Source organism: Rhea americana, unplaced genomic scaffold (assembly GCF_003343005.1).
Source record: "Rhea americana isolate MKP2758 unplaced genomic scaffold, rheAme1 scaffold_135, whole genome shotgun sequence".
In the NCBI taxonomy this organism is placed as follows: domain Eukaryota; kingdom Metazoa; phylum Chordata; class Aves; order Rheiformes; family Rheidae; genus Rhea; species Rhea americana.
In genome coordinates this window covers 126,223-149,317 of record NW_028185428.1, presented here as the reverse complement: position 1 = coordinate 149,317, position 23,095 = coordinate 126,223, and the positions used below count along the sequence as shown (strand labels likewise).

Genomic DNA, 23,095 nt, shown 5'->3' with positions numbered 1-23,095 from the left:
TTCTTTTTTTTTTTTTTTTTTTTTTAGTGCCATTCTCCTCTTAAACTTAAAGCTATAATGACAAACTACTATAAAGGTGCAGCAGGAATGAAAGTGTACCCCTATGATAAGTGCTATTCATGATGACCATCACTAGTACTCCAGAAATGCTTCTGTGCGGATCGCTGATAGTTAGCAATTTCCATAGGGATTAAAGTAATGCCAGTGTAACGAAAGAAAATATTCTATAAAATTCTACTTTAAGCATCTATACTTCAGATTTTCCCTGAACTCTGCATGAAATGTGCAAATATTAAAATATAGCAAATGGCTTTTTGTGTCTGAATTGTCTTAATACAGCCTTGCAAAACAAGTGTGAAAAATTCTTGCTTGTATCTGGACTATTTACCCCTCCCTCCCACTTCCAGTGGGATAGGAGAGGGGTGTGTCATTCAAATTAAGAAATGATTTCCCGTAAGATTTTTACAGTATCTGCACTAATTGTCTTTGAGTGAAAAACAGATTTTCTTTGCTGTGAAGATCCTTCATTATTTAAATTCCCAATGTCATAATTTTTACCCTGAGCTATGTTAAACTGAGAATGCTTGAAAAGATCCCGTTTTGCTTCCAGCTAATATGCTAAACTGAATACTTTTGTAGTAGGCTTTTTGCTGAAATCCCATAGCCTATGCTGAAAAACCCACTTTAAAAGGAAAATTTTATGGGATACTTCATCTGAATCACTCTTAAGAACTTTGAACGACTTTCAGAGCTGTTATTCAAAGAAATTACTTGTCTTAAAATCACTTTTTATCCCAGCAATTTTTAGTAGCCAATGATGCTTATATGTTAAGCATTTGAAAGGGCAAATGTATTAGTACTTTGAGTTACAATTGGCTCTAAATTTCTGAAATGCTGYGGTGATGCAGCCTTCAATGCACTTGACTAGTCTGCAAGTTTGCGGGCGTTTGAACAGCAGTATCTTTCCTCAGTTTCAGCTATTGGAACATAAAGACATCTTCCCCATTGCTTTTGTGCCTTTAGTATGTAGGTCTGTGTGGCTTTTGGGTTGTTCCAGGATGTGTTACAGCATCACAAAGGACAAAAACCAGCTTTGAATAGCGTTGAAATTAAATGTTTGGCATTTGCCGTTTCTGTGATTTTTTTTTCCCCTTTATAACAATAGTAACAAGAGTGCATCATGTTTTCAAAATGGTTTGTTACTCTAGTGAATTTGAATTCACTTTACATATGCACGTTTTGTCTCTGACAAAAAGCTAATGTTGGCTGCTGAGTTTTCACAAGATCAGCTTTTAATATCGCCCCTCTTCTTACAGTAGTGTGCACATGGCAGATAACAGCTTTGAAATCTTATTTTTCCAACCTCCTTTGTTTAGCTGTATTTCCTATTGCAATGATCTTTATGACTGCATTAGAAAGAAAAAGTGTTGTACTACCCAGAAAGACTGATAAAACAGCTGTTTGTTCAATACCTATAGCATGACCCATATTCGAATTTTTTTCAGCCTGTAGGCAGGTATTGATTCAAATGTTAATTCACTGTTCTAACTGCTCTAGAGTTAAAAATAGCTTATGCTGATGAGCCTAATTCTTGGGCGTGTATTCATGGCTTTCAGTGTGAGGCTGTATTTTTAAAGATGACTTTCTTACAAACGCAGTCAAATGCAGTTAGCTTTAGCCTTTATTAACCTGAGAAGAGTAGCTTCCTAGTTCATATCAATTAAATAATTCAGCAAAACTTGGAGTTAATTTTTTTCTTTTTCTGTTGGAACAAACTACCATTTGTGTAAATATATCTTCAATTTCAGTTGCAGATCGCCTGGGCTGTGACCCTCGAACACGTTTCCAAGTTCCACCAAACACCAAGCAGTGGATCGCTTTGCTACAGCGAGGAAACTGTACATTTAGAGAGAAAATACTGCGAGCAGCCTCRCATAATGCCACAGCTGTGGTCATTTATAACAATATATCCAGTGAAGAACCAGTCACTATGACTCATCAAGGTAAATAGTCTCTTCCACTTTTCTTTTTCTCCAAGTACTCTTTTGCCATATACAATATAGCTAAAGTGCTATTAGCACTGCACAAATAATGCTATTTGAAATAGTCTGTTCTTTAATGATGTTTATATTTATGCAATGTAGTGAAATAAACCTGTAGTTCTGAAAAAATATTTTCTTCTAGAGTACTTTTTAACCAGTGAGGAACACCTTCCCCTACAGTTGGGTTACAGATGCATTGGGGATAGGGGGGTAGACGTCCCTGAAGTCTTAGGTGTCATGTGTTTCAAACCTTGCCAAAGACAAAAAGCTAACACTATATATCAAAATGTCTAGAATCTTACAGAGCATCTATACCTGAAGTATATATACTCTATATCGTAGCATGACTGGTTGCTTATGGTGGAATCTCTTAAAGGTTAACAATTGCACCAAAATCCAAGCTTGTATGTTTTTCTGTGACAGGTTACAGAGGGTTTGGTTTCTGCAGTGTGTTTTTATAGATGTTGTACGGGAATCAACAAAACTTAGTGATTCAAAGAGTGCTAGTGTCTGTAAATAGTCTAGATTTAGACTATTACAAGTCTAGAATGATGCTGAAAGTTGGATTTCTACAGACTTYATATTTTTAGGACTATTCATGTGTAAAATTTTGCAATTATTAGTGAGTGAATTTAGCTGGTGGGAGCCTTATACTTAAGAATTTTTCCTTTGCTACGAATAACTTTCACAGTTCTGATAACTGCAAAGCTTTCATTTTCCCAGGTTTTATCACTTTAGAATTATTTAGCTTAATCCCAAAAAGGCCTATTTCTGTATTTGATAGCTGAACTACTGGATCTTTTTCTAAAAATATTTTCAATCCTTTTTCTTTAACCGCAGAGGGGGTTGCTTGGAAACTGGAATTTCCTAGTTATTGCTCTGCATATTGTCACATAGTTAGAGTTGGGTTCTTCTACTAAAAAAAGTCCTGTGGTCACTTGTTTCTCTTATTTTGTGATTTTGAGCAAACATCATGCAAGGGAAATGTCTTGTGGCTTGTTCTGATTCAGTGGATTTTGACCTTCCCAATTCTGTATGCCACAGGAATTTTCCAGGGAGATGTGGACCTCTGTGTAACAATTCGAAGCCTGTTGACAATTTTCTTCTTAGTCACCTTCCTCAGACAATTTTACGTGTAATCTGCAGGCAAAAAGCCCCATGTTCTGGTGAAACATTCTTTACTACTTTCGTTTTGTGGTCTTTTGTCACTTCTCTCAGCCTCTGTAGTACCGTCGCCCCCTCCCCTCCAAATCCTTCAGCTCTGTCTTCTTGACATGTCTATAAGATTGTAAAGCCAACAGTCTCTTTTTAGCCATGGTGTGTGACTTCTATAGTTTGGAACGCCTTATTGTGAGAGAAAAACTAACAATAAAAACACAGGTCTAGTATTATTTATTCTAGTACATGMTAAAATATATAATGGATTTGATTACAGTTTTAGTATCTTTTTTCTCATAATGCTGTTAGATTTGGTGGTTGCTCAAATAGCAATGGGATGGCGTCTGTCTTTGTATTAGAAGTGTATGATCACTTGGTGTTTCAGCTCTTAAGACCAGTGTGATGCCTCTGAAAATACATCAGTAAATCTGATGATTCAGGGAGTTTGCAGTCTCTCAAGTTTTAAGACCTGAGATCTGCTGTGGAGAAACAGTGTCTTGCAGGCTGCAGAATAGTCAGGTAACTGAATACTTGGTATTTGGAAAAAAGCTAATACCATCTTAAGCATATTGATTTAAAAATAATTGTTCTTACTCATGGTGAGTTCTTTTTTAAAAAAAAAAATATAATTACTGGAGATGATGCATATTTTACCTTTAAGTCTTTTGAGAAGCTATTTTTAACCATATACTCAATCCCTTGGTATAGTAGAATCTGTCACTGGTTTGGGCCTGAAGGCATTGTCTCAAAATTAGTATTGGACTTGGAAGTGTTCAAAGTATGCAGCAGACTAAAAGTTACTATCTAGAAACGAAGTACCACCTTGATTTTAAGGTAATGTCAGTATTGTAACACTGTAATAAAAGGAATACTACATTTTTTTTTGTTTTGAGTATTTTATTGTCATGAATGGGATCTGTTTAGCCATCTGTGTTTTGCAGAGCTCCCTATAATTAACTTCCTGKTTTTTTGATGTAAGATCTGTACGTGTGTGTAATTGTGAAATGTAGAGCAGTCTTTTGGTTTTAATTTGTGCACAATGAAGATCTGGAATACAGAGTTCCACTTTGTGAAAGTTATCCTAAAATCCGAAGGACTGTGTGTAAAGTCATCTTACATACATTCAAAGCGTTCTCTGGTCTTCYTTTTTCTGCCTTGTCAACCATATTACTACTTGTATATTTTTGTGATAAATGGCCATGTCATCTGCTAATAGGATATTTCAATGCATTGCATCTCTTCTCTTTAGTATTTTCTGTTCCTAAAAATCTGGAGAAGTTGACCCTGTCTACTCAATAGCTGTTCTATGACTAATGAGTTAAATGTGTATTAAATAGAGTTTTGACATAAAATGAAGGAGGGTTACCAAGTTTGCCGTGTTGCCATAGGATTTCTAGTACTGTCTACTATTCCTTTTTTTATTTTTTAAAAAAGTGCGTTCTTTACTGTGTATCTGTTTGCATCTGTTTTATAACCACCTCGTTGATGGTTTTCTGCTTTCTTTGTGTAGACAGGTAAAAAACAAACATTGTCACTTTGCATCASTATTCCGTAGTCTTTCTCCTGCTGCCTAGAAAGCATTAGGAATATTTTCTCTTGCTGGAGAAGCAYGGAGGAAAGCAGCAGCTGCTAATATAGCATGCTTTGATCTGGTTTGATATTTGTATGAATCCTAAGCACTAGATTAGGGAATGTCTCTGCTTAAAAAAAATGTGKGGGGGGGGGAGGGAATTAAGTATTATACAGATCTTTGTGTGTTGCCCGCCTTAAATCTGCAGAGAGGTGATTCCTTTTGAAAGGAGCTGAGTAAGTAGGTCTCATCTATGAGACTGTTGTATCCAAATTATTTTATGCCTGAATGCACGTTTGAAAAATTTCATCTCTTGAAAATTTGCTCATACTCAACAGAATAGCAGAACATAAATCCTTCTGGTGGCCAAATGTCARCTATCACTCTTGCATCAGACTACATTGAATGAACTTTTTCTATTGCTAATATCAAAGTGATTTCTTTTCTTGTGTGTGTGGTAGTCCATTAAATCTAAGCCCCTTGGTCTTCGAGTCCTGTTTTAAAGTACATGTTGACCGTAAGTTGATGTACTTTTAAAAAGTACAATTTCTGTTAATTTTATTTGCAACAATTTTTTTCTCCCTGTATGTATTACTATGTGCATGTAAAATACCTTTATTTTATATGGTCTTGTAAATGTCCTCTATCATCTAAGTGAAGGACATCTTTCCCAGCATATAGGATATGTTAGACTATGATATCACTGGCAGGAAGGCAGTTTTATGAGTGGTTTTGCTTTCTACTAATGTTAAAGCAGAACAAATATTGTCTAATGTAGAAAGCCTATGTGGTGGAGAAAATATTTAGTAGCTGTCTCCTTTATAATCAATTATGGGAATAGGAAGGAACTGCAGGTAAAATAACATTTTAATTCTTTTTGTGGTTGAGACAGTCCTGTTAAATACTTATTACTAAATTATCTGTTGAAATGATCTAGCTAAATCTAGAGTTTTATATGGAGTTATAGAAGAGAAGCTAAAATTGCCTCCAAGTTAAACTCTAGTCCTCAATATTTTACAGTGTAAACAGAAGAAATGTCAAAATAAGATTTCTAAACTCCAGTAACTACTATTTATCAGTGATGAAGACATTTCTTTAAGTATTTACACAACATATTATATAACACCTTCTTCAGAGAACTTCACCTGACACAGATTAAATCTCTTGGTCTTCAGAACAAGTTGCAGACATTGCGTCTTGATACAGCTTCATTGCACTCTTGAAGAAACGATGCATCCTTTGCCTTTAAGGAAGTTTTTCTATTCAGTGATGTGCATAGGAGAGATTTTCTACTCTCRTAGCACTATAAGAGACACTTTTCTCAGGATCTGTTTCTTTCTACTCGGTACTAGCTTTGAAAAAAAAAACAGCAGTTTTCATTCAAGGCAGAAATTTCTGATCCTCCTATATTTGCCTATGGGAGAACATTGGCACCAGAATTAGCATTTGTGTTCTTTTGAACAGGGAGGGTAAAACTAAATGTATTTTTGTGTGGATTATTTTAGGTCGCTGGTCAGAGGCAGGGGGGACAGGAAGTAATTTGGAGTTGTTGCCATCTAATGGCTATTCCATGCTCTCGCCCTACTCCGGAGCAGGTGGAAGTAGACTGAAGAGCTCCTGTGTTGTAGCGCACTCACTGCATGCAGCACATCTGCTCTTCTCAGACCATCTCTTTATGCAACTGCAGGCAAAATGACGCATAAAAACTAAGGCAGGATGTTTTGTAGATTATTCTGCCCAAATGTGYGTTGGAATACAGCTGAAATACTCATCAAATCTGTCCCTGGGTTACTGAGACCTACTCTGAATTCACTACTCAAGGAATTTCCTCTGGCTCTCRTTGCAATCCTAGGAATACAAAAGCACAGTTATTCGGATGGTGTGGTCTTAAGGGTGTTATTTAATGTTAGTTTTCAAATTCTTTTGTTTTGAAGTAGTTGTTAATTATTAAAGTAGCCATAGGACTGGATAAAGGTGATGCCCTTTACCCTGGCACAGTGGTGAAAAGGAGAAATGAGTCATTACAGATGAAGTTTTTAAAAAGGAAAAAAATCTTCAGTAGTGTAAACACAGTTAACRTATCTTTGATCATTTTATATTGTTAATTATTGTATTGTTTGTATTTGCTAATTGAAAATGTTATAAGCAAGTGTCAGTTTAATTCTGTTTCCCACTGCGTTTCTTGGAGGTATATTCATGAGGAAAAAGCATCCTACAGTAGATGGAGTTGTCTGACAAGTTAACAAGCCTTGAAGTGGAGCGTTTGGAGCACCAGCTCTGGAACATGGGGAAGCCTGTTCAGGACAAGTCAGGGAAACCCCTTCACAAAGCTAATATAGCCTTAATGTCTTACTGAGCCTGTTCTTGCCAATATTTTTGCATGATGTGTGCTTCATCCACAACTGAAATATCAGCAGTTAGGCTCATTTTTCCGTGGCCAACTGAGAGGGTAATTAGTGAAAAGGCCCACGGGATGGTTAGTGCCTGTAAGTAATTATACTCTTAGCCAAAGATGAAGCACAGTAATTCCTAAATCTGTGGATTCTGTGGAATCAAATCTGATTCAATCTATGGATTTGTTATTTATGAAATTTCAAAAACAGTTGTGGTGTCTTTCGATAAAATTCTCTTACCGTTTTTTTTTGGAGTTACCTGAATTTGTTTGGAATGACCATCTAGAGTGATGGTTCCGAGCTGAAGCTATCCGTAGCTAAAACGAGATACATGACCACAACAGACTATCCTTATTAGAAATCCCTTTTTTGGGGGCTCCAAGATCAATTAGCCAGAATGGAAATTACTACTCAGAAATAGCAARATGGAAGTCATCTACTAGCACCTACTCACGTTACAATACACAAGAATATTTAGAATGTTATCAAAATCACATTTTTTTTAAGTACCAGTAAGGTCTGCATGAGGTTATTTTTGATTAATCAAAAATGCAGGTACTGTAATCAGTCTTTGGATATTAAAACCCGCTCTAACGTATATGTTTCAGGATATTGTTCTAGAAGAAGTATCTGCAAAGATAAGTAGTTTTCAAATAAACTGTGATTAACCTCTGATGATAAGACTCCTTTTGTATTTTATAAATATATGAAACTGGTTAATGAGTAAATGCTGTTTGATAGCTGACTTACTTTAGTTTGCATTTGCSTAGTGATAGTATTATACTGTTTAGGTGAAACCCTTCTGCTTTAGTAGCTTGTGTTTGCTCAAGGTTTGAATATAAAATCTACACTTCTTTTTGTTAGTGTACTGATACCTGAATAATAAAAATTAAACAGAGTTGCAAATGCAATTTGTTCACCTTACTTCATAGGCAAATGTCAGTAAAACTTAGGCTGAATGAAAGCAAAAATTACGCACGAATAGTGGAAAGGTGATGATGAAATGAAATTCCCTGTTATGAGGACTTCTTGATTCTTCTAGGATTAATTGGAATATCTGTTTCCTTTCTAAAAATTATACTGCAGGCATATCGAAAGMAGCTTTGTTAGAAAAGACTACCATGTGAAATGACTGTAGAAACATTGCAACATTTATCTACCTTTTCCTTTTTTCTAGGCTGTCTTTTTTCTGGGTGTAAAAAAAAAAAGCTACTAGGCTGCATGCATTAAAAATATATATAAATCTTTCTCAGAAGAGAATAGTGTCCCTCTGCAGAAAGGGTATATTCAATATAAGGAAATAGTCACACCAATAAAAATTAAGGAGAAAAAACAAGCAAAAAACTACACTTCCCCATACCTTTTAACTCTGCAACAGTTACAATTCTAGAGATGTGTAATCTTTCTCTTCTGGTGCTCCTGTCTTTTCAGTGTACGTGCCATGAATCTGTCTTCCTTATGCCTGTCAGAAGTGTTGAAATAGTACAATTTACTTCTCAAAAATCAAGATAGGGCAGAGATTCAGGAACTTGTGGAAGGTTTAGAGAAGAGATGGGCRTATCTTCAGGCTTCATAGTAGGATCTTAATTCTTCTAACTGTTTAATATCATTTGTCTTRCGATAGAAGATGAGGAGTTCTCTTTCTGAGTGAGAGTGGTGGAGAAGAATAGGTAAATAGCGCAGTCTGAGGCCTCATTTCTACATCCTAATACTGTACTGTATCTTTGAGAGACTGAAAGTGTAGGTTTTTCAGTTGGGGTATACAGTGRGTATCGCAAAGAGATAGGTGGACCCAAGACCTTGTTACCTTTGAGGAAATATAAGAGCAGAGCTCCACCATCAGAAGTGTACTTGCATGAGCTGGGCTTGGGAAGAAGCAGGGTGAATGAAACAGGATGGTTTAACTATGACCACCTGTTTGGATTGTAGGCAAATTTCTCCTTAAGAAACATTTCATTGAGTGCCAGAGTAGAGCAATTGGGTTATGAAATAACGTGCCAGTAGTTGAATTCTAAACATGGCAAAACCAAGTGAGGAAAGGGCATTAGAAAGATCTTCCTTCCTTACAAGATAATTGCAACACAGGTCGTACATAACAATGCTTTAACATATTACAGGCCAGTGTAACCAGAAGCTGACTAGGCTTTAGTATTTGTTGTGAAATTAATTGTCACACCCATATTTGGAAAGCTGCTCTTGGCTGTTGTTGTTTTTCTAGCTCTCAATCACATGCCTTTTTCTTAAAGGAGCAGAACTGTAGTGGTGGTTTTATGTCTGTTAGCAGTACTGTACTGCATGGTACATTTCAATGCATGGTATTTGAGTGACTGTCCAACGACCTGTCTTAACCTGGTAAAGTCTGTTAAAGCTTCTGTTCTGCAGTCGAAGAAGAATTTTGACTGTTCTTCAGATGTAGCTTGATTGTACTCACATTCACAAAATTCACAGAAGCCTATTCTGCACTGAATATGAGGGTCTACTACTTTGTCCACTCAAGTAGACAGTCAGAATTCAAGTTTTAGCCTCAGTAGCAAATGTTTTTCAGGTTTCTTTGCATTGATTGGTGCAGTAAAGAAACTTGTAGTCTTTGCAAATATCTGCTCCGTGTTTTAGGTTCGCTAGTTGTTCTGTTAATTGGTGTATTAATGTGAAAGCCTGGCTTCTAGGTAAGTTTCGTATACTACTGCTGTTTACATTTTTTTTTCCCGTGGTAGTATTGCAACATCTATTCTAACGTCTGCCACTACATAAAATAGAGATACTAAAGTAAATGCTTACATACCAGAGGGGTGTTCAACATTCTCAGTGTTACAAATACAACAGAAAACAAGATACTTTAAAACACTCTTTGGTCTCATTTTGAAATAATTGATGCGTATTTTTGATGTTAAGTTGTCTTGCTTGTTTAGAACTAAGTAACATGCCAAGGTCTTTTGTTTTCGGAAGTATTTGATTTGGGACATCTTAAACAACGTATTCTACCCTTGAGATTACACTCAAGTGTTGACRGCTTGGATGTGCTCTTGTTTACTTTCTGATTAGATCAAAATAAAAATATGGGCAGCTAAACCTGTTTTAATCTGAGGAAAYGCCAAGACTCTTCATTTTGCTGTCTGCTTTTATGAAAGTCAATTTCTGAATGTAAAACTTACAAGTGAATTTCTCCATTTTGTATCAGACTAAAATTTTAAAGTATCTAAAGAAATTTTTCCCCAATGCTGCTAATCATACTGGAATTTGTATTTTATATAAAGGATGTGCTCTCTGAATCTATCTTTTCCTGCAGTGTAGCTGTAATATTAGCTTTCATTATCATAAAACTAATGTTCTAACGTGGGTAGTAACATGAAGTCAGAAGTATTATCCTTAAATAAGTAGTGAGATCTCTGAGTATTATCATATCCCCTTTCATTTCAGCTTTGTATGTCTTATTCATGTCTGTTTTTTCTATGATTTTTTTTCTGACTTGTACTTGGATTCCTTGTTTCTGCTTTACCTCTCTGTTCTTTCATTTCCAGCAGTGTGAAATGCTGTTTATACTCCACCCTTTCCATGTGCATCTTGTGTGTTTTTTTTTCTTCGTGCAACTTCCATTCTGTCCAACTTACTCTTAATTACAGTCAAGACTGATTATTCAGCTAAATCAGTGCTGAGAATGATATGGTTTGTTTTTTCTGCCTTTTTATACGTGTGTGTGTGTGTGTGTGTGTATGTGTGTATATATATACACATACATACACACGTCTCCTTTCTTTCTTCTCTGACTTTATTCTCCTAATACTTACGCCTTTTCTCTTTCCCTTATCTTGCCTTCTTGGTTCTGTGAATTCTGTCCTTTCTCTTTGGCTAAATCTGTGAAACACCTGTTCAGGTAATTCATGCTTCCACCTCTGCTCCGTGTCAATTTGGACTTGTTCTGGTATTTTCCTGTAACTCCAAATCAGTCTTTCAAAACTTCATATATAACAATAGCACTTCCTTTGTGCTTTCCTGTTTTCTTCACTGATGTTTTGTGGACTCCCAAATTCTGTCATCATTGGCCAGCTTGGTTTGTCACAGTTACATTATCTTCCACAATTGTCATCTTTTTTTGCTTATGCAAATAGGGCTTCTAAAGTAACTTCTGTATGTGACAGTTGTATGTGATAGTTGCCCTCTCCCTTCATATTTTGTTACCTGGTGGTTGAAGAGAAAAGGAATAAAACTCCTTCAAACCAGTAAACTATTTTGAAGGAGCTTTTCTCCTGGGGGAGCGGGGGGAGGAATATTCTTCCTTTGTTTGTAAGTTCCTGAATTAGTGCTTGCATCCGCAAGGTCATTTCACAGGAAGGTCTGGAAACCATTTATCAACTTGTCTTCTACTCGTAATAGGCAAAAAACTAGAATATAGTGATACAGTTTTCTGTGTGACTGAAGTGACGGGACGAGAAGCAACGGGCACAGACTGAAACACTCAGAGATCCATCTGAATGAGGAAAAAACCCTTTACTGTGAGGGTTACAGAGCACTGGAACAGGTTGCCCAGAGAGGCTGTGGAGTCTCCTYCTCTAGAGATATTCAAAACCTGCCTGGATACGATCCTGTGCAATGTGCTTTAGGTGACCCTGCTGGAGCAGGGGAGCTGGACTAGGTGATCTTCAGAGGWCCCTTCCAGTAGACTTCAGAAACGGCATTAGAGCTTTATTCTTATTTAAGCATGTCTTTATTTTGCATATGTAAAATGACAGTGAATGGGACTTATAAAAAGGCCATTATAGAGCTGAAATTGCTTGAATAAAAGCATTTTCCAGCAAGAACATGATAACAAGTAACTGCTCCTTACTGTGGTTTCACTTTTACAGTGTTATTCCTAGAGATCTGTCACTCAGCGATGGGATTTTGATGTCTGTCTTGGGCAATGGATAGTGTACGTTGCCCAATTTTTATTTCCAATTGAATGTATTGAGAAATGTTTAACATAAAGTTACCAAATTTTAATACAAGAACAGATCTCTGTTCTCTTCACCTCTGTTTGGTGAAGATGGGCAATTTTCCCTTGAATTACTTTATTGTTATGAAGTTTGCACTATTGCAATTGAATAGGCACTGGCATTTGTATATTGGGTTTTTGATGTCTGAATCATGCCCTGAATCCAGCCTACGAGTGACTGTCTGCACTGGTTAGCAGAAGTCTGCCTTTAGTAGAAAGGGTTTTTTTGTTTAGGAACACCTCTGAAATTGCCACCAGTGAAATTCAGATGAATATGTTAAGCTTAGGGTTTTCAGAATGAAGTCATGAAGGCCTYGGTTAAAACTAAAATGTAGTCTGCTGTTTTAAGAGACAGCAATATTCTTTTGCAAGTGTGAGATGGCTGCAATTTATGTTCTTTGTGCTGTGCCTACAAGAAGCATCAGTATGCACAGTCAAAGGCTTGTGAAATTGCAAAGATTTTAGCTGAAAATGTCAGCCATTAGAAAACTGCTAACCTCTGTTACAAGTATCTGACTTCATTCCCAGTTCGCTGTAAGCATTGTCATACTGAATCAAAATAGTTTGGTGCCTCTCACGGGTGGTCCAACACTTGCCAGGCTTGAAATAGGATTTCAGATTTGGGCCCTCCCCTTCTGCRGAGGAGGAGGCTGAATCACTGCAGCGGTAGCACCAGCTCTGCGCCAGGCTGCTCAGGATGCCCAGGAGTTCTTGTCTCTCACTCCCTTCTCCCTCAGTATTGACCAAGCAGCTGCTTAGACTATTTACAAGTTTAGGAGGAAAAAAATCGGCTATTTGGCAGTTGCGTTTTACCAGGCAGCTGCCCCCTGCATTTTCCAAAAGAAAGACAGTAGATGGATGGGAGTGTCTGAGGTCTGTTCTTTGAACTGTGACTGCCACAGTTGTCTGTGTATTGAGCTTGAGAGAGAGATTTGGTAGCCCACAACTAGCAAAAAATTAAACAATTGCTTGCTAGTGATGAGACTAGTCATTTTTCTTTGAAATAACTTTCTATTGACTTTCTGTAAGTATATAAATAGACTAGTGAGATAGCAAATCAAATGTACTAGCTCTACAGGAAACCATTCTGGATGTTGCTAGTTTTTCTCGTTTGTTTTTAGTATTTTCTCAGCTGTTAAATACTTCTCTCTTCTCTCCCACTGTAATACTATATAGAATTAATGATTAATTGCTACTTCCATTTCCTACATAGGGTTGCGTAGCTATCCTAATTAAGCATTCACATAGTAAAATTGCAGCTAGAAAGCTGTCTAGGTTTGAATTATGGCATTTCAATGACTTATAATATTTACAGAGGTCAATATGTATCTTGAGCCTGCTGTCTATCCTACCTTATGGTCTGTGGTTGTGTGTGTAGCTGGTTGGCATTCCAGGTTACTACTTTTTTCTGGACACTGTGTTCTTGGCTGATGAGAGTGTTGCTTTTCATAAGGTTATACAGTAATACCATATTCTAACTTCTGCAAACACTGTTAGTCTTTTTTTATTCACCCAAGGTGGTGCTTTTCTACTGAAGTTTCAGAAATGCAAGATTTTGAGGTGCTTGAAATGAATGAGTCAGTATTTCCTTCTACCCCTAATTCTTCTCAAGCAGAGAGCTCTCTGTATTTAGGGTGATGCCTCTGACAAAAGGAGAGAGGAGCCAAGTCCCAGTTTCCACTGAGTTTCAGTATGTTAAACAAGCACAAATTATTTTCTTTTCTGTGGTTCTCCTTGCTTCTTGCAGGGTCAGAAGCAGCAGTAGCACTTTGGCTGTTCCCAGTTGAGTCATTTGGCATGCAAATTACTTTGCAGTAATGCCAGAGGTTCCCTTTGTGCTACGCCTTATATAAAACACATGACAGATTGTCAGCTTGGTCACCTTCCCTGGGCAGCAGGGAATAGGCAGAGACTTGAGCTTTTGGTTTGGACAAAAGCAGACTAGGATCATAAGATTGGATTTGCTTGGCAGATACCCCTATATAAATCACGTTAGAGTGCTACGCTGAGTACTTCTGACTGATACTTTAATACTAAYGTAATTCCACGGTGCAAATGAATACCTACTGGGGAAGCACAACAGAATGCATGCTCCCCAGAAAGCATTCCCTCTTCCCTCTTTTCACTACCAGAACTAGCCATGAAAAACAGAAGGAAAGCCTAGGGAAAATATCAAGCAATATAAATTATCTGCTCTTAATTGATATTTCATCTGAGTGTTTAGGGTTGCAGGAGTACGTGGTGCATCTGCATACAGAATCCTTGAGTTGCAGGAACAGTAGCTCTTGTCCTGTAACTGCTGCAGGTCTAAGTAAGGACAGTCTCTTCCTGATTTGGAAGTGCAGGAATCCAAGCAGTGTTCCTCGATAATAAAGCATGTGGTGGGTTTTCATTGTTTTTGTGCTTTGCTCACTAAGTATCTTGGTTAGTTTGCTTGAAATTGGAGAAGTATCCCTGGAGACCTAGTCTGCAGTGGACTTTGAATCTGTGGTGTAATGCTAATTTAATGAGCTATATCCATAATTATGTTGATTTCTGGTTACTGTTTAAAGCTTTTGAGTTGCTGTGACATTTATTTTAAAAATACTCAGGAGGAAACAACATTCTTTTCCTACTTACACCCATGTTACTAAGACAAGGCATGAGTTCTTGACTATGCCTTTAGAATTCTGATTTTAAAGAAATATTAAGATTTCATGGGGAGACCTTTAGGGATTGTGAATTATTTTCAATGAATTACTTTGTAAATCCTGATTTATGAGAGTATCAGTTCTTGTTCTTCTGAGTAGTTCTATCAGCTTTATCACAAATGTTAAACTCTCTGAAACTGAGGATTGTTCTTCTTAGCTTTGCAAATGGAAAGGACAATGATAAAATGTTTATCAGACTGTTACAAAGCTCTAGTAAAGACCCATCTTGGAAAATTATGTGGTTGTTTGAGGCTGTCACATGACTTATTGAGCTCTGAGTTTCAGAAATGCTGCTCTTTTGAGTCTTCCTACATCATATTCTGGGTACAGTAACTTCTTAAGAATAGGATTTTGATTAAAAGACTTTGATTTCCTTGCATCAAAATAGGACCTCATGTTCTGTCTTCACTGTTGTATTAAATCTTTAACTTAAATCCACTTAACTTAAATTTTGTAACTTAAATCCACCTTATCCAGAGTCTCAATACTGAAGTCATTCACATTTTATAGTTTCTCTCTCAGGGAATTTGAATTGGAACAAACAGATGGAGCAAACAGATGAACAGACTTTCAAGAGTTTTGAAAATAGACCTTGAAGGGGCTTTAGTATAGGAAGTAAATAGATCTGGATGGGCAAGAATGGCACTCATAATGTGTTTTTTTTTTTTTTCTGGCTTTGTTTTTCCTATAAATTTTGCATTCTTTGAACATAGAACAGAATTCTCTTGAGTTTAAGATCCTATTCTGTGTGGGTCTTCAGTTTTTAACATGTAGATGCTCTCTCTGCAGTGAAGATGGTTTCACAGTATTTCAGCTGATCGTATAGCTTAGCAATTCTCTTAGTATCTTTGTGCCAAGAACTTTCTTCTTTTGGAGAGGAGGCAGACTAGAGGAAAGATATTAAGAAAACAAGTTGAGCTACAGGTTCAGAATGGAGATGAGAACTCTGACAGCCTCCTCAGTATCTTGTTGAGCATGTCTTTGTATGGATGATAAAATCAGTGCTCAAACTTCTGCTGAAGTTGCTTTAGTTGGGAATGATCTAGGTAGAAGTTTGGCTTTGTTGCTTCCTTGGTGGAATTGTGGTTTACAATTCCTTAACAGCTTTTTTCACTTGTGAAATTCTGGTGACCATCTAGGGGAGATTGTGTAGCTCTCTGGAGCAACTTGTACTCAGCTCTGAATACAGTAAGACCACCCTAGCAGCATCACTGCACTCATTTTCTAAAGRTTTTTCCATGAGTTGCCTGTTTAGGTATTCACAGCTTCGAATCTGGAACAAATGTACCTTTTAAAGTTAGTTAAAAGTACACACAGTAGTTATAATCAAGAAGTACTGCTTAGCTATCATTAGAGATCTGTTACYACGTGTGGAGCTGCAAAGTGTTTGGATGTTAACACCCTAATTTGAAAATCTAGGTTTGAAGGAGAAACCATAGGTGCCAAGTAGTGTGTTTCTTGTGCCAGGGATGGCTTAGATTAATTTCTTCTAGTTGTCAAATGGTTTTATATTTGGAAAATGTTGTGAGCAGCATGCCATGTTAATTTTAAGTGGAAACTAAATATATTTTTCTTTYCTTATAGGAACTGGAGATATTGTTGCTGTCATGATTACAGAATCAAAGGTTAAGGAGATTCTGAATTATTTGGAAAAGAATATCTCTGTCTTGATGGCAATAGCAGTGGGATCCCGCGTTCCTCCAAAAAACTTCAGTCGGGGCTCTCTAGTCTTTGTATCAATATCATTCATTGTTTTGATGATAATTTCTTCAGCATGGTTAATATTTTACTTCATCCAGAAGATCAGGTACACAAGTGCACGTGACAGGAATCAGGTAAGGGAACTCCCTTGATTCTCTGAACTGTGGAAATTATTTTCTATGTACAATAGTCAGTAGAGAGCAAATAATCTCTAAGCTATTCATCAAACTAGTATTCAAAATATCTTTGTTCAGAGGCAGAGTATGCTGCTGGACAGGGATTTTATATAGCAAATTGTTGCTATTCTGGGTATGCATGCAAGATCTTACTATATACAACAGGAGAGAACAGAACTAAGGCAAAATATTTATTTTGTTTTAAGTATGAATCAAAGGAGAAGAGAGAATCTTTGTTGACTGACTGTTACATACTGTATAGTATATTACTTTTCCTTAGGACATTGGGAATGGATGTGAGCATTAAACTGTGAATAAACTTGTATAATATAGTGGAGCAYGAAGCTAATGTTTATTTTTGTGGGGGAATTTTTGTTAACTGGAGGAGTGAGAAGAGTCATAGAGCTCCATTTGGATTAGTTGATTCCTGTAAGTCCTTATTCCTTACAAATTCTATCTATGCTATAAAAGATAGCTTTAGTAATAGGTAGAGTAATACAGATGTTGTATTATGGTATTATCAGGTGATAATCTTTCATGAAGGTCAGATTAAGAAAACTAAAGGATAGAGTTCAGTGATTTCCCCCCTCCCCCCCCACCCCCCCGACTTCCAGCTTTGTTCAAGATAACACGAGATATGGACTGCATAATGCTACTGGTCTTGTAACTTAAGTAATTATGTTAAGATGCCTTTCTTGTATTCTTTTCACCTCTAATTTAAGAACTTGTGTATTTGAGATAAAGATGGTCGTTATCAGATGTCTTGAATAAATCAAATCATCAACTCGAGTATGGATTAAACACTGGAAATAATTTTTTTCRTATTGCATTAGCGTGGACTTAATGACCCACTACCTCCATAGCATGCCTTGGTTTTTGTTGGGAAGGAACAGGAAGCCTCAGGAAGTTTGCTGCGCTCTTTTTTTTTTGCCTCTGTTTCTCTCTGTCAAGGATCGTTTATAAAGCTGCTAACCTGTAGTTGCAAACCCCCTTCCCTCTGAGTTAGAGCTGACATGRAGGATCCCACTGCGAGGCAGTACTTTGGATATGTTCCATTAAAGACTTGTGATTATTTAAAACCTTTAACGGTTCCACTAAATATTACTTGAACAAACCTAAAACAAATGCAAACTTAGAAAGCCTCAGTTGTGACAAAGGATTTCCTTCCTAGTTTCTAGAAATAATGTCTGACGCCGCAGGTCCTGCGAGTATGTTTTAGACTTTCCTAAGGATGTTGTTCTTAAATGACCACACTGTAACTGGTGCTTAGTGAAGTCCCTTGAGGTGATAAAAAGTTTTGAATATAACTGTTACTCAGTGAATGTCTGTGGAGCACTAAATTGTGCCTGCTGCATCCCCTACATGGTACTAGACTTCTACAAAATGCCRATGTTTCAAAACAGCTGCTCCATGGGGAAAAGACTTTTATGACCTTTTTCTTTCTTTAGATTTTTACAAAGGTCAGGAGAAACTTGATGAAAATTTTATGTGGTTTAAAAAGCTGAGCTTATTAAAATTTAATAAGAAGGTGGCGACAGCTAGAACACTTTTTTTTTTTTGAAGAGCTTTCTCAGTGAGAATGCTGTACTGTTAGTGATGAAATAACTTGTTTTAAGCTGTGCTGTTGTTCTTAAGTTGTGTAAAGGCATGCTTCCCTTTTTTCTTCAGAAAACATCAAAAACTTGCTGTGTTTTGTAGATAGTGCAAGTAGATACKGGTGTTTCACATGGTTACTCTTGTGCACTTCCGCCAAAGCAGACTTATGAAACTCCTTTGCGTGTAGTGGTGGCCTTTTTCACTGAGATCGTTGTGTGTTCTGAAAGCAAATATTCTGTATGCCAATGCCCTAATTTAACAAAAAAGCAAATCTCAGTTGTTCCCGATGTTAGCTTATAAGTATTTGTTAAAAAGTRTTTATTAAAATTAGGAAATTTTGCAGTGGCAAAAGTTCATCTGTTAGTAGCATAAATGCTTTTCATTGATGTGGAATATGACTAGCATCAGTGATCTGTTCTGATACCAGATTAGATACCATACAGCTCTTAAACGGAGGAGATGAAGATTTAGTGTGTTTGTTTACGTAAGACAGCATATATACGTTCTGGAAGAGTTTTGATGAAAAAGTATTGCTTTCAGTAGGAAGATAGCATCTTAGGTAAGACTTTTTTGGTCCTGCAAATGCAAACTCATGCAGTACAACTAAATATAAATACTACCCACAATTATTTAGGTGGTAGTGTCAACCATTTAAGTTAAATGCCTTGCTATGTCTTTGCAGCTTTGTTCCCTTCTTAGTAATCACCCTTTTGGTTTTGCAGTGATAATCTATTTCAGTAAAACAGCAGCATGCCGGCGTCTTCTGTGTCATTAAGTGCTTAAGCTAATGTGCCCATTTCAGGACATGTAATGTAGATTTGCTTGGATTGAGCTGTTTCTAGACTATGAAAGTTAGGATGGGATTTCTGATTTCAGGAAGTATAAAATACCCCCTATCTCCAGCTCTGTTTCTGATGCTGCATTTYCTGCATAGCTATACTTTGGTAGCTGGGTCTCAGTGTTTTTTTTAATCCATATTCTGAGCCATTCTTCTATGGAAAACACACACAAAAAAATGTGCCTGTGTACTCCCTGAGTAATGGCACGGTTAGTGGTCTTCACACCATACATACATAGTCGTRGTGGCCTTCTGAGACCTTGTATTTTTTTCAGATAAAAGCAACCTTGTTAGTTTCAACTTGTATGCGGAAAAGGTATGATTCAAGCGTGGGGGAGAAATTAGGAAATTAATTTTCAAGCTTATAGAGGAGATGGGCACAGAAAATGCATGTATGTTCAGAGCTATATGGGATTTGTGGTATGTACAGTTTACATACCCAGAAGCAGATCATGAGAACTCTGCCTCTTTCAAAGACAGAGTATTTAATACAAAATTGAGATGAGGGAGGAAATAAATGAACTTCCTTGTTGYAGTCAGCATAAACCCCATCTTTCTTCTCCAGTTACTGAAACAAGAAAGCATGAGCTTTGTTCTACTCAGTGCCCTGTCYCTGGGATCCTGTGAATCAGCTGCCAAATAGCCATTCTTATTTGGCTGGCAATTGGGGCATTACAGCACTTTAAGCACAGAAGTGGCTCCCTCCATCCATCCAACAGTGCTGGTRTATTCTTTTTTTTAAGATCTTTTGCAATCAGAATGAGGTGGATTAATCTTCAAGCCAGTATTAATTTCAGCTTTATTTAAGTCTGCATTGACTGACTTAGATTTCGTGACCCATAAGTATTTTATTTGTGAAATACTGGTGGTTTCAGGTTATAGTGAGATAGAAACTAGGTTACATTGAGGATCTCTTATGTCTCAGAATAAGGTCAGCCTACTCAAGAAGAAAAAACAAATTTCAAGCTTAAGAGAACAAGGAATGTATTACAGCACGTTGAATAAAAAGCAAAACCAACAGAATATAATGAAAATCAGGGAGGAGGCATGTTGTTTCAGTTCTCTTTTTCCTGCTGGCAGGGTTACATTACCTTTGTTGCGCAAGGTCTGGGYGACTTCTGTAGGCTGTTTTATATAGTCCATGGGGTTTATGCCCACATGTATTGAGTGCATTCATGAGCTCTGCAGTTAAGATTTTTTCCTTCCTGACGAATCTAATTGTGGTTCTGGTGTGTGCCCTTTGTGTTTCATGTGTGACTACTGTCACAGTGTATTGCAAAGTAAGTAGCTGARTAAGTCATTGTAAAATACGGTAATGAAGTCTGATTATGAGAGTTAATTTGTGTTCTTTTCTTTGTCACTTTATCAGCGTCGTCTTGGAGATGCTGCCAAGAAAGCCATCGGTAAATTGACAACCAGGACAGTAAAGAAGGGTGATAAGGTACAATAATAAGATTTCAACACAGTAGTTTTGARTTTGGTGTTTAATTTTTACCAGTGGAGACAATTCACTTCTCTGCTTTTCCTTTCTCTTCTCTTCTGATTTTTAATCTTGGCTTTCTTGTTGGAGAGTTCATCCTGTGGCACAGGGTTTTGGTGTGACTTCTGGTATTCATGTATGCTGCAAGTCTGTACATTTCAAAGAAGCTCTTCTTGCTTAAGAACTTGTTGCAGTCTACTTGACAACTGTAATTGAGAGTGGTCTTGTGTGCTAGCTGGCTGGGTTTTTTTTTTGCTGGTAAGAGTACCCAGGAGTTGCGATGTTTATGTGGAACACGAAGCTTAGAATCGTTACATATGTAAGTTGTGTTTAAAAAAGAACGAAAAAATTAAAGACACAAAGAACAATCTCTATATGAATATTCAGTAATCTGAGGGGAAATATAAAGAGGTATTTCATTAAAGATACTCAGTGTTACTCAAAGAAAAATTGTTGCCAATACAAAAATTAAAATGTTTAATATCTTAAATCCTGAACTTTTTTCAGCCTTTTATCGGCAGTACTGCTTTGTCCTTGATTCTGAAGTATTAGTCTCTGAAGAACTATATTTGGGAAGCACAGAATAATTGATCATTCTGATTAAAGGAAAAAATAGTAAATTAATCCAGCTTAATTTTTGCTTTTTACTTTGCAAAATACAAGGGAATTCAGTCTTTTTTTTAAGAGAAAATACCTTGGACCCCTAGCTTGGTTATTTCTTATCTTTATTAACACTATCAGTAATGTAAGATTTAGTAAGTGATGGAAGAATTTTTTTCTGGGGAGAAATCCAAAGAAGTCTTTCTGCTTTTTCTTCCTCCTCGTGTTGAGGGAGTGGCACTCTGACAAGGATGGCTAATAGTCCTGTCTTAGTGTTTTGCTACTACTTTCTAGTATTTAAAATGAACCAAAGGAAGGCACAGTCTGTTTTCTCTCAGGCTTAACCATTATAAATGTATATTGTGAATATGTTAGTTGCATCCAAATGAAGTCAGCTCTTTTTCAGTGAAAGCTTTAAATTTTCTTGTTGTAAAAATGACTGTCATAACTGTTGGAAGATGGGAAAGAGGAGCCAGTGGTACTGATTTTCATCTTTGCATAAGAAAGGTATTTCTGAAAGTGAGAAGCAGACAAAAATACTGAACTAGTCCTGGCTATAAAAGGGAATAAAAACCCACCCCAGCTTGTATAAAATACATGTTTTAGCTCAAAGCTGAAGTAAATCCTCAGGGAAAATCACCACTGTATTTTATAGTGAAGCAACTAAATATTATAACACTCACTGTAACTTAAGTTTCAAATAGCTGTTTACCATCTCCAGGTGAGGAGCRAGCTCTTACATGCATGAGGTTTTGGGGGGAGGGTTTCCAAGGTATGTTGGAGCGTAACAACTCAGTCATTGTTTTTACATCTTCCTAGTAATAGCCACTTTGTCACAATGCAATTCACATACTAATCAAAACTACATTTATCTTCATTGTAGCCTAAACTCTTGACTTGAATTTTCATTCTGCTCAYTTTAGGAAACAGACCCAGACTTTGATCATTGTGCTGTCTGCATTGAGAGTTACAAGCAGAACGATGTTGTCCGCATTTTACCATGCAAGTAAGTGAGTAAAGTTGCTTTGTTTAGAAACAATTTTCTTTGTGCTACTTTGCTTCATTTTGTGCAATATGTACCTTGCAATAAACAGACACATTTATTAGGTGTTTCCAGCCCTAGTAATAGTCATTTATTTTAGACTATCTACAATACCAGAAGGTGTGCAATGGAGATTAATATATATATATATTTTTAAAGACTGAACAGTGGGCAGACACAGAAAACATTTATAATAAACAAGGTAACAGCTGTATCATTCTACACAGCGGATGTGCAACATCTTATACTGTTTTGGAAATCCACAGCGAAAGAAATGCAATCCTGCCAACCTTCACACCTCCTTTTATATCAACCACTACGCTATTCATCTTTGGACGCTCCAATGCCTTATGTTCCTGGCTTGTGCTTGGAGATTAGTGCTTGCTGGATATCCTACAGCAATACAACATGTTAAAATACAACAATTTCTTCCTTCCTCTGTGCCATTCYCGTGACACTTACTGGTTTTCCCTTTGTTTCTGTTCCACTTCATTTTTGAATTTTCTGTGATAYTAGCTCTATCAGAGATATATATTTGAGGGGTTTTCCACCTGGTGATTAGTTTTTTGGGGAGTCAGTAATTCTTAGTAGCTTTAAGCATTACCAAGGACTTCTTGCACTTTTATTCTGAAGTGTAAAACTTCCTTATCTCCAGATACAAAATATACATACAAGTATGTTGCATATTTGCATCCAGTAATTTGGCCTGTGYTCTCTATATAAATAGTGTTCTGCATGATACACTAGGGGTAACTAAGCCACAGTGTATGAGTCAAACTTCAGTCACACAGTAGCAGCACTTAGCAACTCATTATCAGCCTTCTAAACCCTCCTGCAGAC

General features: G+C 36.9%; 1 protein-coding gene across 4 annotated transcripts in view; it reads left to right on the top strand.

Annotated features, from left to right (window-relative positions):
• RNF130 (ring finger protein 130) overlaps positions 1-23,095 on the top strand; it is a 53,886-nt gene that overhangs the window by 9,140 nt on the left and 21,651 nt on the right. For all 4 annotated transcript variants that reach the window (XM_085298036.1, XM_085298034.1, XM_085298035.1 and 1 more), the window contains exons 2-5: positions 1,809-2,003; positions 16,407-16,657; positions 20,503-20,574; positions 22,137-22,219. In XM_085298036.1, the coding sequence (XP_085154162.1) occupies positions 1,809-2,003; positions 16,407-16,657; positions 20,503-20,574; positions 22,137-22,219 (601 nt within the window). The remainder of the gene's footprint in view (positions 1-1,808; positions 2,004-16,406; positions 16,658-20,502; positions 20,575-22,136; positions 22,220-23,095) is intronic.